Here is a 17,090-nt window from a genome sequence, read left to right as displayed (position 1 = left end):
TACATATATATACACACAGTCACTGTGAGATTTCCATTTTATAAGAACATCCCAAATATAGGAAAATCTCTGTATTACCACTGTAAATTACATCAAGCTAACTTTCAATTGTACATGTTGCAATTTCAAGAGTTTGCTTTCTAGATGTTTAGAGACAGCAGGTAACAAGTTTAAATGTTGGAATCACTCTGAACATACCTAAGCCTTAAGTTAAACTGAAATGCAAAAGCATATTTGAGTTTATTTTCAGAGTAACTTGAGTGTAATCAACATGAAAAGAAACTGACTTCACAAAAATACTACAAAGACTCAAAAACATATTGTTAACAGTTTAAGTACTAGACTACTCACAGAAAGAGTTAAGAACAAAAATATTCCATACCTGTGACAACATGTAAGATACAGAACAGGAAAATATGTTCCCCAAGTTAAGAACCCACATGCATAAGAGTAGATTCCATGAAAAGCTATTTTATTGGTAGTCATCCAATTAAAAGCAGTTTTGCTTTCAGCTGGGTATCACTTTACAATACTAGTCTCTACTAAACTACCCTGAAAGCCCTAGAAATCTGAAAGAGAATCACTTGGTAAGCCAAGATTCATTTATTATGGGACAAATCACTGTTCTAATCAATGCAAAAGGTTTCTACTGAATTATTGCAGAATCACTACATTACACAATATTGTGAATCGTGATGAAGAACTGGAGAGTCTTAACCTTTTACATCACAGGTTTTTTTTGACTTCCATTTTTATTACAAGTTAATGGACAACTTCTCAAAAACTGACTGTACACTCCTCAGTGTAATGAGAATATTTATTTCAGAGCACTTATTCCTGCTTCGCTGATCTCAGACACGCAGCAATTTTGTACCTGTCAGGAATGCAAGATTCTTGAACACAGATTACATCAGCAAACAAGCCTGATCCAGACCAAGAATTACTGGGTGACATATGCTTCCATACTTGCCTAATACTTAAGGCTTTCCTTCATGTTAAAAGGCTGGTAAAGGAAAGCCTAGAAGGAAGTAAGGGTTAAACAAGTGTTTTACTAAGCACTACAAATCTTACCCAGTCAGAAACCTCCAATTGAAGAGGATGTGCAAGACATTCCCCATTTTGTCAATCAGCAGCTTCTCATTCAACCTGAAAATTAAAGAAATTACTCTTACCTTGTTAAAAAATCTCCCACTACTCTTTTTAATTCATGAAAAATTTTAAAGGCAAACCTTACCTATGCTCATTGCCCTTCCTTTCAGGTCTAAATGCTAGACCTATTGATTTTGAGTCAACTCAAGTAGCTATCACTCAAGGAGGTTCCAAGAGGTGAAGAACTCTTGCTAGACTTTCTTCGATATTTCAGCTGTGATAAGCAGATTTAACTAGCTTTGGAAAGCTGCTTACTATCAGCACAGTATCTTATGCCTTCACTTTTCTGGAGTTGAAGCTGTTGCTCCTGCTGCCTTGTCATTCTTTAATTATGCTGACTTCTCCATACTCAATAGGCTGCTGAAGTCCTGTCTTATGAGTCTCCTTAGCAAAGTATGGATCAAAGAAGTACATCCTAGGTCCTTTAAAGCTGGTTAATCACTGTCCTTACAACTTACGCTTTTCCACATCACAAACAACAGCTAAGCTATCCCACCCACCTACAAAGCGGTCACTTACAGACTCCATCTCTTAAAAGGTTGCATACAGATCTTGTTCATAAAGTTTATTATGACACTATTTTTCAAAGTTAACAGTTGTCACAGTACAGCTACAAGAGGCCCTGTTAAAAAGAACACTGTCAATACATTCTAAGAAATTTAGAAATATCAGATCAATTATCAGAAGGGACATCAACCCCAGCCTCCAGTTGTCCCTGCAATCAGATGCAGGCCCCAGATGCAAGTCTACACTTCTCCTAAGTGTAGTAATATACAAAGCAAGTCAGTAATTAGGTGTCTCACTCCCTAGTGAGATGTGTTTTAAAGTTCTGAACGTGTTTTCAAACTCCAAAGGGGTTGTTTAAAAAACGCCTTTATTGAAATACAACCTCCCCCACCCAAGCCCAACTTAATAAATATGTACAATAACAAAAGTGTTCACTAAATCACCAATTCTTGCTTTTAAGTTAGATATTTTTAAAACTCCACAGAAAAGAATAATCAGACTTTGAAATCCAGTTTGGAGTCTACCAATCTTGACAGCGGTTCCTTGTTTTAGTATACTGCAGTCTAAATACACTCCAATAACAGTGTTTAAATAACATTGTTTAATTTTTTCAACAACACACTCATTTTTCTAGTACTTAAAATTATAATTCATTATTAATATGACTGATTATAACTTGAGCCATTTCATACATCTTTGCAGATTCATTCCTACACTGGAATTGCATTTACCTTATACTGCACATTGACCCAGAAGTGAAACAAGTGAGAATAATTCCAATACCACATATACTGTCCAGTGTCTGAGCATATCTTCTATTGACTGTGTCCCTACTCTTCTGAGTCTAAATAGACAGAAAGCACTGTCCTGGCAATAGCTGAGAGAGAAGTCAGATCAGCTGAGAAAAGGACAGATGGTAGCGCCTTAATTTGGAAGTCAGAAGTGAGAATTGAGTACAATTTCTAGCCATATGTGCTGATAAGATTTGCTACTCCAGTGTATCAAATCAAATTGTAACACACTATCATTTTACCTATGGAAACTTAAGACTGTACCATGTTTTGTTCTATATCGTGGGAAGTGCTTCTCATCAGTAAAATACAAACTAGGTTGTGTTTTCTTCTGATCTTCAAGCTCTTATCTGAGCTTAGATACTCACAAGGGAAAAAAGCTTGAGAACTATACTGCTTAGCCCATCATGAATGGGCTTTTGGAACGCATTACCTGGGACTGTCAGTGATTACACCTGTGCTACCCTTGGCTCCCAGTCAGAAGAATGTGTCCAGAAAATTGCCTAGGGTGCATGCAAGAAAGTATATAGCCATTAAGTTATTTTGGAACATACCTATTACTCTCACTATGACGCCTCTTTTATTTGAAACAGTGCAGTCTGGTGTGAGGGAGAGGGAAGTGGGGAGAAACGAAGGGGAAGGAGATTGAAATTCCAAGCCACCCTCCCCACAGTGTACTTTTATTCAACAGAATCATGTATATCCCAAGGAAACAGGCACTTGATTTCCCCCCCTCCCCCCCCCCACCTTTAACTTCTCAGGAATTACAATAAATAAAAAGATAAAAAACAAGTTTCTTTTTTTCTTCACCCAAAACTTGAGCGACTGCAGTTATCCCTTATACATCTCAAATGAGACTGGAGACAGCTTGAATGTGGCTAAAGTTGGTCTTGTTAAAATATTTATCATGCCTTATTTTCTTGAAGAGCTAGTACTAATACAGAACTACAAATTAAAAAAATATGCACAAACCAAAAGTAATTTGAAATTTTCATTTGAAGGTAAAGCTTAGTTCTATAATTCACAAACACTAATTTGAGTAACTCAATCCTAGTTATACATCTAAACAAACTATAATGCAACATACAGATGTTTTCCCTCTGTATGCCTATGTAACTCATGTCAATGACAGTTACATATATACACTGAGACTAGACCCCTTAAGACTGCAAATCAATAGGTGTTTCTATTGTTAACTTTAAATTAATACAAAATAGTAATTGAGAAATGCATTAATCCTCTCTATTAACTAACAAGGAAACACCCTAAACTACATTTTATTTCTGTTATAGAATTCTCTGTACTAAATGTGGAAAAACTGAACTACACAAATATTGAAAAGTTAAAAATTCCTTAATTTGTTTATTCCTGGTACCACTACCACAATTTACAGGGCAATATACCTGATGTAATGGGAAAATAAAAAGAAAAAAGAAAGACAAAGCTACAACAGATAAAGACCTCAGGAATGTACATCTAATCGACACTACATTGCATTAATCAATAGCTGCACTTTTTGCAAACTGTGGCTATGACAGTCCTGAACAAGAAGGGTTTCCTGTTTAAGCTGCAGTAACTTTTCTGACTATGGATCATCGTTCCTTCTGTGGCAGATTTTACAGTTCCTCTAATGCATTTGGGACGACTGTCTCAAAGTAACCTGCAGCTTTCCTGACAACTCCTCGCTCTCTCTCCTGCTAAGAACTGTAGCCTGTTGAATACAGGATAAGAAAATTATTACTCTCAGTGAACAGTTGTACATTATTCATCATCATTATAAATATGCATTACACCTACCCTTTCTCGGTAGCATTTTTAGAATCTTCTACCACCATAGCCCCCACTTCCACTTCCAGATCCATAACCACCTACAAAAAAAGTGTATATATTGAAATATACAAGTAAGAAAGCTTAATCAAGAATATTTTCAATATAAAATGTATTTACCACCATAGGGACTGCCTGAACTTCTGCCACCAAAGCTGCCACCACCTTTCATGGGACCATAGTTAGATTGTTGCTGTCCACTGTAATTGCCAAAATCATTGTAGTTTCCACTGCCACCATAATTACCTGAAACAAATGCAGATTTATAAACCCACTTGTGTTCAATACTTAGGACGTGAAGCTTGTCAACTTAGAGATTCAACATAAATTTCAACAGCTGTTTAAAACAACCTAAAAAGAATTGCAAACATTTTGCATTCTACCTCTACTCACAATGCACCAATGAGGGAAAATCCTTAACATTTTCAAGATTAGAAACACATATTTCATTGAAGGTGAAAAATACCACACTAAATCAGAAAACTTAAAGTGATTTGAATAGGCAATCTGAAGTTAACACAGTAGGCCAAATTTAATGATTGCCTCTAAACTCAGCAAAGCACGTGAGTTTCACCATCATCCTTCCACTGCCTAGTGCTTTGCGCGTATGACAACAATGTAAACCACAAACCAAGCACACAATTTATTTGCTCTCAAAAGTAACAGAACTGTGAGGGTCATACTGAATAAATATCTCAGAGAGTATGAATTAGTATTCAGCAGATTTGCATCAGATTAACTCCCCAGACCTGCACTAGTCCTTGCAAATTCTTACTACTCCTTCCTCAACCATTGTAGTAAAGACTCTAAGCTGGTTTTGTAGTTGTGGGATACCCTGATCAGAAACATCATGTCTGTCATAACAGGCCTCCACAGAAGTTGCTCCAAATTTAAGAATTAACCATACAGTTCAGAACACCCTTCAGGGAAACGTAACACTAACAAAGAGTAGGAACACTGCTGAACTGATTACTCAACAGGACAGGCTAGCTGTATTTTGGTTAGATATTAAAATGGAAGATGTTAATCATTTATCAAGGATTTATTCTAGTTAATGCTGTAAAACAGTATTACTATAATGCAGTGTTCTATTAGTCTAAGTAATTGGTGTTCAAGAATTGAGGGTTGAGCCGTTCCGCTGCTCTACAATAAGGATTTTTATCAGCACAGTTATGTTGTGGAGTGAAATTTCCATCATCCATAACTGACACATCTTTAGTAGTGAAATTCTGTAACTTAGTCTTGGCCTTTATTCCAATACATTATGTAAGATTGCATCATCCCAAGCTGGACATGTGGTCTATGGTCACTAGTACGCTAAATGACCTCCTCTTTATCTGTAGATCACACATACAAACCTTGTACAGCAAATAAGAATAGCCATCTCAAAAATATGCAAAGGTTACCTAATTCTTTATACAGTAAGCGTTAAAAGTTTAATGTGAGTTTAGTCAGATATAGTCTGGTCACAGCAAAAAAATCTGCTTCTAAAAATATAATTTGAGTTGCTCATTTCACAAGAAAACAGTAAAAAAAAGAAGCTTACGCAAACTTAAAATCACCAAGGCAAACACGATCTAGACAGCATAAACTGATAACTGACAGCAACAGAGCCCTTCAAATGGTGAAAAGTTAGAATAGAAATCTACATGATAACTTCACATACAAGTCCAAACAGGGCTGGGTAGAGTCAAGGGAAACCTTTCCTCTTGCTCTTAGTAAAGTTTTTCCCTTTTCTCCTACTCCACCTCCAAACTCAAGATTTACAGCTGCTGCTTCTTGAAATATAAGCTTCAGGCAAAACAATGCTATATAGTTTAAGCAGAGCTTATCAAGATAGGACAGAACTTTCCTTACATTACATAATCTTTTCTGTCAGGACCTAACTATACAAGTTCTCTTACATATTATCATCCTTCAGGTATTGTACAACTGAGACCTGATTAAAAAAAAAAAAAAGGGATGGATAACTAGAGTTGGCTTCTTACCACCACCAAAATTTCCTCCTTCATTGTAGCCATCATATCCTCCTCCTCCACCTCCATATCCACCACCTGGGTTTCCATATCCTGGTCCTCCACCACCACCATAACCTCCTCTGCTGCCATAGCCAGGACCACCTCCATAGTTGCCACCTTCAAAAAAAGAGAAGAGTCAAATTAAGCATATCGAAGTTAAATACTGGTAAGATAAAGCCCATATATAAAACCAACAAAAACAGTTATAATTTACCTGAATTATCTAGTCCAAACAGAAAACATTTGTCTATGTTAGAAGTGTAATATTAAATTTAATTCTTGCTCATGCAAATTCCATAGACATAACATCACCACCACCACCCGTTATCTATGTTAACTGCATCTTTACACAAGTGGCTTCCTGTCAGTACTATATTCCATTCTCTTTATACCTCTAAACTGAAAGTACTTCGGCAAAGCCCTCAAAAGAATTCTGGTTTACAGTTCTGATCTAGACATACAGCTTTGCTTAAACTTGTGCCAAAACTACCAGATGATCTTTTTTCCAATCACCAAAGTCATATCTGAAAGACTTAATATTCCAGGTGCTGACCTGGTCTCAGACATATTCATGGAGTAGTTCTGAACTGGGAAATAGTTCCCGAGAACTCAACATCACTAAGTATGACTGCTTGTAGAATCAGGACATATGTAACTACGGGTTATCTTGCCATTCATTTCAATGAAAATGCTGCTTTCAAAGCTGGCTGACTGGCAACTTCAACAGCCTTTTTCAGATTCGTTTTGGATACTCACCCCAATTTAATCTTGGAAAAGATAATACCAACGCATGAGAAGTCTTACCGTTGATTTAAAGAGAGTTCTGGTATAATTTAAAGAGACAGCTGGTCACTGCTTTACTTCACAGATTTAATCATCCTAAATGGTATCTGAATCTTCATTCCCCTGCTCTCAATAACGATATATAGCTGCTTCACAGCATGAAGCATGACCTCATGACACGAGGTTATTTAAAGGCTGAATGCAGGGGAAAAATTTTTTCCACCACGTTTGGGGGAGTGAGGGGAGAAGGGAAAACTAAACAAAACCAAGAACCTCCAACTCTTGACGCTTGACAAGGTAAAAAACTATCACCAAAGTAGACTTGGCTTCCAAGATGGGAATAAGACTTAAAGCCAGCTATAAAATTAAGAAAAAAAAAGGGGGGGGGGGGGGGGAGTACACTTACCATCACCAAATCCATTGTATCCGTCACCACCCCCAAAGCTTCCTCTGCTCCCACCACCGCCACCACCACCCCCATAGCCTCCTGGAACACAAAACAGATGAGATTTTTTTCCTGCACACATATTAAGTATTAAAGCCAACAGAGACAGCAAATGAAAAGACACGTTTTAGAGAAACATTCCAGTAATCTACCTCTTCCGCCAAAGTTTCCTCCTCGGCCAAAGTTTCCACCACCACCTCCAAAGTTTCCACGACCCATGAAGTTGCCTGAGCCACCCCCACGACCTAAAAAAAATATTTTGCTTAAATTATATTAATTGAAAACCACTGATATAAAATTATCATACATAATTCTAAATTTACCTCTCTGAGAGCTAGCAGTCTGCATCTCTTGTTTTGAGAGTGCTTTTTTCACTTCACAGTTATGTCCATTTATAGTATGGTATTTCTGAACTAGAGATAATTGTAAAATTGGAAAGTTAGAAAAACAAATCATTACAAATATACCATAAAACACTAACAAAATGTAAAGCATGAGCATAGTTAAAGTATTAAATCTACCCCATTTCTCGCAATATTGTCAAGCAGTTGATTTATGAAATTACATTCCACGCACTGCTTTTCGGAGAACTAAAGTTAGTTTATCCCCTATGCCACTTCTTGTTAAAGAATTACGTACCAACGATTTTATCAACTGTATCATGATCATCAAAAGTTACAAAAGCAAAGCCTCTTTTCTTTCCGCTTTGCCTGTCTTCCATGACTTCTATAGTTTCAATCTTGCCATATTTTTCAAAGTATTCTCTTAAATTATACTCTTCTGTATCTTCTTTAATTCCACCAACAAATATTTTCTTTACTGTGAGATGTGCCCCAGGCTTTACAGAATCCTGCAATACCAAAAATGATATTCAGCGCTTTACATAACTAGGCACACATTAAGAAACAATAAAGTTAACTGAAACACTAACTTACCTCCCTTGAAACTGCCCTCTTTGGTTCAACCACGCGTCCATCAACCTTATGCGGTCGAGCACTCATTGCAGCATCTACCTCCTCCACACAAGAGTAAGTCACAAAGCCAAAGCCTCTGGAACGTTTTGTTTGTGGGTCTCTCATCACCTGCAAAAATGTAGAAGGGACACTGCATTCCTATACTACATTAAGTACCTGTATCTTTCCAAAAGCACAAATATTTGACACCTTACCACACAATCTGTGAGTGTGCCCCATTTTTCAAAGTGCTCTCTCAAGCTATCATCTGTTGTTTCAAAACTCAGACCTCCAATGAATAGCTTTCTCAACTGCTCTGGCTCTTTTGGCTCATGGCCCTACAAAAGAAAAAAATCAAATACATTTTTGAATACAAATCACAGAAACTCTGTGTAATTTTAACTCTAAAAATGATGTGTGCACATTCTAACTAAAGGTGGAACATATTTACACAAAAACAATAACTTCTAATGATTGTAGACAGCAGTGTAGTGAACTTAACACTTAATGAGGTGTGGTTTTAATTAAAACAGTAACTAGTCAACAACTTAAGAATGCTCAAATGCAAACAATAGTAAGAAGAAACTTCAGTGTACTGAACTGTTCTGTTCTCCCCCCCAAAGTGCTTCCATTTTATGTCTATCTTAATTCCAAGTTGCAAATTGCTCTGTAGGGATTTGCAAAGAACCACTGCAAGATAAAAGGAAGTTTTAACACTTTATAAAACATAATCATGAGAAGTCATCAAAAACTTAAGAAAAGTGTTCAAGGTAAAATGTCCAAATCAAGGGTCTAGTCTTTTGTAGTATCCAGTTTAAAACATTTAAAAAAAATTCTTATTTTTATGCTTGTGTGAGAAGAATTAATTCTTAGTTCCTTAAAAGTGCAAATTTTGTATTGAGATAACTTTGTTGAGAGACCACACAAGAAAGTAGAAGGACCTATCTGGCTTTCAGTGTTGTGGGAAATACCTCTTAAATGTGAATCAGTTTGGACTTATTTTTATTAAGAAAATGATACTGTAACAGGTGGTTAGGAATTTGATCATGAGTGGGGACTAACTACTAGAGTAAGACTGGTGTCTTAACAAGCACAGCTGAAAAACTTCAGTGTAATTGAAGCTACAGTATCACCTACACCTGATCAGCCACATCTTAAAACAAAAGCAACTTATAAATAAGACTTTAATGTAGTTGCTTGTTAATATTTTTGTGCATTCAAACCACTCCACAGCAAAGGTGCTGCCCAGAGCTGCTGCATGACTTCAATTCTGCAGCAGGAATGCGCAATAGGATCCACTGTTTCTGCTGCAGTGAGTTAATTCGGACTAGCAGTACAAGCCGGAGAGTTGAAATGGACAGATCAAATCACAGCCTTTTACATATGCATCTTTGTACCTGTATTATACTTTTACATACATCTTGCTTCAAATGTACAGGCGAAGTGCTTTACCCCTGTCACTGTTTAAATAAGGGGGGGGGGGGCAGTCAGAAAAATGTACTGCACTACATCTGCCCTAGAGAGCAATGAAATTTGTGAAGCAATACATAGCAAAACAGTTTCTCAATTATACACTGCTTCAGGGTTCTTTTACTGCTTTTAGAATCCTTTTATAATCCAATGGTTTATAATGTTCAGATTGTACTACAAGAAACAATGCCTAAGATTATGGAGAGCTGTCTGGCAAGGAAACCACAGGTCTTACTTACACCTTCAAAACTGAGCAAGAGGTTTATCTGTGTGAGAATTAATTCTCAGTTCCTTAAAAGAGCAAATTTAATACCCAGTATTCTGCGTAACAATTTTCAATTTAAGGCACTGACTTTTTACAGTTCTCTGACACTACTTATGGCTATGGGGTTGTCTATTAGCAATTCAAATCACTTCTACCTTGCAAAAATGACAACAGAACTCTTCAGATCACTCCTGTCAGAAAAGGGTTTTGCTTTTCCTTCACATTTTTATTACATACACATGAACTGCAGTTCTCATCACGGAGGAAAAACACTTGCTATTACAGCTTCCCAAAGCCAAAAGAAGTTGTCGCACACTGTGGTCACTCTCTTCCATCATAGGAAGACATTATTACCCTCAGAGCTTCCCTGTGTTATAGAAGCTCTTCACAGAAGTGGAAGACAACAGTTTCTTACGGAAAGGTATTTTTTCAGGCATTTTGCTCTTACTGGGGATAAGAGCAACCAGGGTTTTCAGAGCGCTGCTCTCCATCATGTAAAATGCTACCTTTTAGTCCTTCAGCAATAGGCTAGTCATAACAGCACTCTTCTGGGCAGCAAGCCCTGCACGACACAGTTCCTTTCCTCCTCTCCATTGTAGCTACTACATGGGCTGCAATAGGATTAGCAAGCTCCCTCCCACTCAGCCGATACTGCGAGCCAGCACGCCATTTCACAGTACTCAGTTTTTGCAGCGTGGGGGGGGGGGGGGGGGGAAGTGGGGGAAGCTCAGCCTTCTTGCAGCCAGCAAATCACTTTGTTTCTTTTCATAAGCAGTTTAGGGGAGTTCCCAAATATCTTTACACATTCTGAGGAGGCGGGGACTTTTTCTCCTTCAGCCTTGCTAGCGACTTCCCTCCCTCAAGCCAACGCTTTCCAGGGCACCAACCGCCTCCATTTTGTGAGCAACCTAGTTTCCTCCATCCTTAATATGGAGTCGGAGGGGGGCGGGGCCACGGCTGAGCGGTAATGCGCATGCGCAGTAGCAGCCCCCCTCCCCCCCCGCCACGTCCCGGCGCCGCAGCGGCGCCGCGGGAGTGCCCCTCCTCTCCCCGCCCGGCGGGGCGGGCAGCAGCGCGCAGGCGCCAGCAGCGCTGCCCGCGCGCATGGAGGCCAGCGCCAGCGGCCAGCATTTCGGGAAGGCATTTCCTTCCATCCGCAACATCCTTTCTCGAAGTAACTGTTCGAACTACAGCCTCCCACGTCCTACCTAAACCCCAAACACTCAGTCCAGTCTACGTGAACCTTCTTTTCTGTGTGTGTGGGGGGGGGGGGGGAGGGGGAGGGAGGGGAACCCCATAGCACTGCCATTCCCCTCCCAGTCAAGGGACTCCTGTAAAAGTTATCTTCTGTCAAAAAGGTCTCACAATTTTGGCACAATGCTGCCGGTACACTGTATCACCTTCATTCCGAGTTGGTCAGAAACTTAATTTTCATATGACAGGGGCTCTGGATAAACAACATTTTGAAGTTGCAGTATTTCCGTCAAAAGGCACTGTCCTCATGTTACTCTCATGTGCTATATCTCTGAAAAAGCTAACAGCAACAAGTTTCCACAGAATGCCTCTTGCTACACTGAAATTTATCTGCAGTGAAACCTGTAAAGTTAAACTGCCCAATCCCCCAGGCAGTCCAGTTCCTGGACTATCTCCTGACACTCAAAAGCTTACAGACAAGAAGGGCCTAATAAACTTTCTCTGTGAAACATTTTCTCTAGTAACTTAATAGCCTTTAAGTACATTCCAGGCAAAGCTACTTTTGTTAACTACAAAAGCTTATTTTGCAGACAGCAGAGTAATCAAAGTTATATTGTATCTAAAACCCAACCATAACCTGACAATTGATGCATTCTTTTCAGAAGGACTTTAAGCACAATACTTTGATACAAAAAAACTTATGCTACAGGATACACCCAACTCAAATGAGGTTTGTTCAGAATTAAGTAAGTACCTGCCCTCTCAGATTACAGTAGTGTATCACCTCAAAAAAAAGATGGTTTAACTAGCTAAAATATCCAGTCATGCTGGAAAACGAATGTTAGAAAGGAAATAAATCAATATAAAGAAACAGAAAAGAGCTCAGTTAGAGGCTATATAAGCATATTTAACAGCCTCTTTGCTGGTCATAAAATTATTTCTGAACAGTACCAAGGCTTTCCTTTCCCCTCCCATTTCTGCACCCTGCCCCATCCTCCCAGAACAGTCCCAACCTTCATCACACACCTCATTCAGTCTACATTTCTGCTACAAACATGAGAAAACAAATAATTTTACTTAGTACAGCCTCATTTTCATCTGCAGTATTAGGCAGCCATTTGTATTAAAAAGAACCTGTCTTTATTCCCACTAAAATTAAAAACAGAATTTTGAAGATCAGAAAAAGTCAAGGTCCTGCTGATGTTATGAGTGCAAAAGTTTCTTGAAAAATTGCTACACCTTGTTCCAATCACGAACAATAAGGACACACCTGATCACTTTTTTTATAACTGAAAACTAGGAAAGTAAAATTTCCCCACTATGCTTAATGCTTAACTCCTTAAAATCTAAAGTTTTTTTTAATTTTAAAGTTATTTTGCTAATATGGGGATGAAGACGGCAGAAAAAGCTCAGAATTCATCCATCAGATGGAAATAGTCAGTTTTGTTACTCTTTTCTCCTTAAAACTACATTTTTTAATAAAAAAGGCAATAGTCTCACCTGTGAGGATCGTCTTCCTTTCCTCTTGTAGTCTTCAACCTCTCTTTCTTCCTTAAGAGCAGCCATTTTGGAAGGGTACTCTGAATCAGCCTTTCTTTTAAATCTAGGAAACCTAGAAAACAAGTTGGAAAAGTCAACACTTACTCCAAATCCTAGGAAACAGGGCCTTCTCTGGCTGGAACAAATGGCTTTACAGGAGAAAATGGGGGGGGGGGTGTTAAATTAAAAATATAAATATTTAAAAGGATACAGTAAAAATCCTCAGCCTATTTTGCTCACAGTTAAGAAGAGCTGCAGAAGGAATATCTGCTATCCTACTAAAGGTTTGTTTATAATTGTTAGAATAACCAGGAACAATCTAAAACTTAAATCTGCAGGAAAAAAACTATGTTAAATGTTGTTTTACATGACTATAATGAAAACAACTGGTACAGGGCAAGCAAATTCCACTTTTGATACCCAAATCAAGTTCTACTTCTCTAGATTTTATGCCCTAAATATTTAACGTTTTACAAACAAGGCTTATTACCAGTGATCTTATGCATGGTCTACTGTTACCAGTGACCCAGCAGACTACAAAATTGGAACGCTAGAGGGTGTGTTAAAAATGTTTTCTGCACTGAAAAATATTTTCCTTAAATTATCAGTGCAAAAATTTTGTATTAATTTGGTACTTGCAAGATTTGAAACTTTAATCAGTAGTAATCTGTAGTATAATACTGGTCAACTGGCATACTCCTTTGCTTCCAAATTATGTATTTAATGTTCTATTTCCATGCCTAACTGCTCACAATAAAGATACTAACATATTTATGTAACATGCCATTGCAAAAAGAAGCAAGTATTTCACAAATAAGGTTAGTGAATGAATCCAGATGTAAGCATTCAAACAACAAAGCATGTTCCCTTCAATCTTTATTTCAAGTATACTCAGATCATTAAATTACTTAATTTGTCTTACTATACTGTGTTAGTATCTTTGGCAACACTTCCTCATCAATTTGGATGTTGCTTAAAATTTATTACAGTAGCCAAAGTAGAACACACACTAATGAACAATGTGCTACTGTAAAATTACATTTGTGCTACACAAAGATCATGGATATTTACAAGATTAGGTGCATTTTTAAAGCTTTATTCCTGCAAACACTATATTGGGAAAGGCAGGCAGGTCTCTTAATGACCAGTATGTACTGTTCTTCAGAGGGAAAATTATTACTTAAAATAATTCCATGTTGAAATACAGCTTCAAATGACGATCTTCAAATTAAATCCAGTTGCAAAAATCATAAGCATCGTGATTAACACTTTTTAAAGCTTTTATGAAGTAACATTAAGAATTCTGTATACCTCTCTACAGAAGTGTCAAGCCTGCTCTCGAAATCCTTCAAACTAAACATTAGCAAAAGGAGAGCAGATAGAGCACAGTCTCCTAATACCTCCTGAGCTTTAAAATTCTTTAAAGCATGCTGCAGAGGTATGAAACAGAGTACTGACAAGTCAAAAGCTTTTGAAAAAGTAGCTGTATGGCAACAGAAATCTTTGGGAATTGTTCAGGCGAGAAGGGATAAGCCTATTTAGTTATCTACTGAAAACATGAAAAGTATGCAGTCCCTCTCTCATACTGTCACCTGCTGCTTTCCCCAGTGGGACTCCATGTTGGCCAGCTCATAGGCATAATCTCTGCTGTGATGGCCTCTTAAGGCCAGCTGAGCAAAAGAGAATTGTCTCATTGCTAATGCATATGACCCACTAAAGGGGAACACAGCCCTATTCCTATTTTTTATCACAGAAATTTAAGACATTTTTATACTGTTTTTTATACTTGCTATCAACAAAATACTGTATTCAACTTTAATTTAAAATATTCAGAACATTTTTATCAACTGAGTTAAACCAGCATTGAAACAGTTGTATACTACAACTTAACCACAAAACTGAAAGTTAATCTCAGAACAAATCTGCTAGCTATAGTGAATGGAAAGCCACTAGGGGATGCCTCATTACTCAGAGGAATTTATACTACTGTATCTCTTACAGAGGCAATAAGCAAGATAGTAGAGGGGAAACAGACATTCCCAAGATGAAAGTTTACCTGTCCATTCAGAGAATACTATGGAGATGTATTGGTCTTTTTTGTAAATAGCTAAAGTTGGACCTAATGTGCATACAGTATATCGTGCCAAACCTAAGAGTTAAAGCAGCAAAACAATAGATTTTCAGCTCTAAGTGTGTTGGCAGTTTATTCCCAACGCCAACAGGAACGTCTGCTGGGAAAAAAACAAGAAGATATTAGCTTAATAACTTATGTGATGGGTTTCCAAGCTTTATTCAAGCATGTTCAAATGCTTTGAAGTCATCATCCCTCCCATTTGTCAAACTATGCAACAACCCTGAAGCAACTAAAACAATTGCTTACATGGAAAGTGGAGTTATTTTTAGCTGTTTTGCTAAGGGATCCAGTTTCTTCTCTACTTTTAAGGCAGGAACAGAAGCTAGTGTGAGCTGTTGGTTTCCTCTGTTCTCAATTACACAAGGTTTTGGCTTGCAATAAAGGAAGGGGCCAAGATATCCAAGAAAAATACTGCAATAATTTTGCTCACCGTGCATTACTTGCAAACATTTGAACAAAAAACTTAGGTTTTGAGGGAAAAGGGAAGAAAAGCAGAAGGGGCTATCGTTACAGTATCTTCCCTCTGGGTAGGATGTGGATGACTGCCCTAGTACAAATTTAATCGCAATTTCATTCAAGTCAAGGAAACTTTGAACCAAGCTCCGCGTGGGGCTGCTTCTTTGTGTTGCCTACCAGGATCATGGCGGGAGGCCACTGAATGTCGTGGCTCTCGTGCATGTATAGGTGGGGGAGCTGGGAAAGGAGAAAGAGAAACGAGAAAGCATCTGAGAGAGCTTTGCGGTAAGCCTTTCCCCCCCTTCCCAGTCAGCAAAAGCTCACTACACGTGTTAACTCCCCTAGGGAAGGGGGGAGGTGGGGGAGGTGGCCAAGGGAGGTGCTGCTACGTGTACTAGTCCTTTTTTCAGCGAGGAGCGGGGGACGGCCCTATACAACCGTATTGCTCTAAAAGTCTCTTCCCAAGAAAACAGGTGGGAGAAGAATACCCCTGGCGCAGCACTCCGCACCGCTTTTACTGGGGCCATACAGACAAAATAGGAACAATGACACTTGTAAGTCCCCCCCCCGCCTGAACACCCGCCAAAGCATTTCGGTCTCGCCCAAGGATGGCGGAGGGGGACTCTGATGCCCACAGCCCCGTTTCAAGCCGAGGGCCAGCCCTGCGCCACCCACCCACACGTTGGTGCGCAGCGAAATGGCGGCCGCAGCCACCGTGCCCCAGGGGACGTACGGAGGAAGCGCAGACGCTCCCGCGCCCTCCCCCTTCCTCCCAGCGACCGCCATTGCAGGCTAATGCGCCATTTCGCAGCGAAAAAGGAAATGAGCCTAGAGCGCGGGAGAAGCCCAACAAAAAGTCAACGGCGATCGCCGCTCAGCGAAGGCGGCGGGAAGCGCGAAGAGCACCATTGAAGCCCCCTTCCCCCCCGCCCCAGCCCCCTCCTCCAGCCCGGCGCGCCCAGCACTCCTCCTTCCCGCCCAGGGGTACTAGCGGAGAGCTTAAGCATCTCTACTAGTACGGGGGGGTGGGGAAGACTGCTTCATCTTCCGTTCCTCCCTTGCCTCGCCTTAGCTTAGCGGATCCCGCTCCCTCCACGCGGCAGGCAATTACCTCCATTTTGTGACCGGACTCGCCTCCTTCGGTATCAATATGGAGCCGAGAGGAAGAGGAGGGGGAGGGCGGAGGAGGAGTCACGTGACGGGAAGGCGGGCTCCAGGCGCCGCGCGATCCGGCTCGCGGCCGGGGGGGGGAACGCTAACTGCAGCCGCGCGCGGCGGCTGTTCCCCCTTTCTTCCCCTCCCCCCGCCCCTCCCCCCGCCCCGCAGTGCCGCCAGCCCCGGGCCGCGCTCGGCTGCGGCGACCCTTCCCCACTCAGAGAAGGGAAAAAGAAAGGGAGCGGGAACAGCCGAAGAGGGAAGGTGGGAAAGGGGGAGTAGAGGTGAGATAAGATAAGATATAACCGTGCCAGCGTTCAGTTAAGCTTCTTCCCGCCCTCGTCGGTCACACGCCTGCCGCTGGCCTAGCGCACTAACCGCCGCCCGCTGTGGTGGAGGCGGCG

The 17,090-nt window shown here is 40.0% G+C and overlaps 1 protein-coding gene across 3 annotated transcripts; it reads right to left on the bottom strand.

Annotated features, from left to right (window-relative positions):
- Positions 1 to 3,315: 3,315 nt before the first annotated feature.
- On the bottom strand, positions 3,316 to 16,732 carry HNRNPA3 (heterogeneous nuclear ribonucleoprotein A3). 3 transcript variants are annotated; one of them, XM_064515002.1, is made up of 12 exons: positions 16,599 to 16,732; positions 12,903 to 13,014; positions 8,689 to 8,811; positions 8,456 to 8,602; positions 8,160 to 8,370; positions 7,844 to 7,933; positions 7,673 to 7,765; positions 7,482 to 7,592; positions 6,263 to 6,409; positions 4,395 to 4,520; positions 4,245 to 4,315; positions 3,316 to 4,158 (listed from the first exon to the last, which is right to left on the bottom strand). In XM_064515002.1, the coding sequence occupies exons 1-11, from the start codon at positions 16,646 to 16,648 to the stop codon at positions 4,263 to 4,265; spliced, it is 1,263 nt and encodes a 420-aa protein (XP_064371072.1). In that variant the 5' UTR covers positions 16,649 to 16,732; the 3' UTR covers positions 3,316 to 4,158; positions 4,245 to 4,262. The 3 variants fall into 3 exon arrangements, with proteins under 3 accessions (XP_064371072.1, XP_064371073.1, XP_064371074.1); XM_064515003.1 differs by having other exon boundaries at positions 7,482 to 7,562; positions 16,599 to 16,731; XM_064515004.1 differs by lacking the exon at positions 7,482 to 7,592 and having other exon boundaries at positions 16,599 to 16,730.
- Positions 16,733 to 17,090: the final 358 nt, after the last annotated feature.

Source organism: Dromaius novaehollandiae, chromosome 7 (assembly GCF_036370855.1).
Source record: "Dromaius novaehollandiae isolate bDroNov1 chromosome 7, bDroNov1.hap1, whole genome shotgun sequence".
NCBI classification, from domain to species: domain Eukaryota; kingdom Metazoa; phylum Chordata; class Aves; order Casuariiformes; family Dromaiidae; genus Dromaius; species Dromaius novaehollandiae.
The sequence above is the reverse complement of the archived record's forward strand: the minus strand, read 5'-3'. Positions and strand labels throughout refer to the sequence as shown.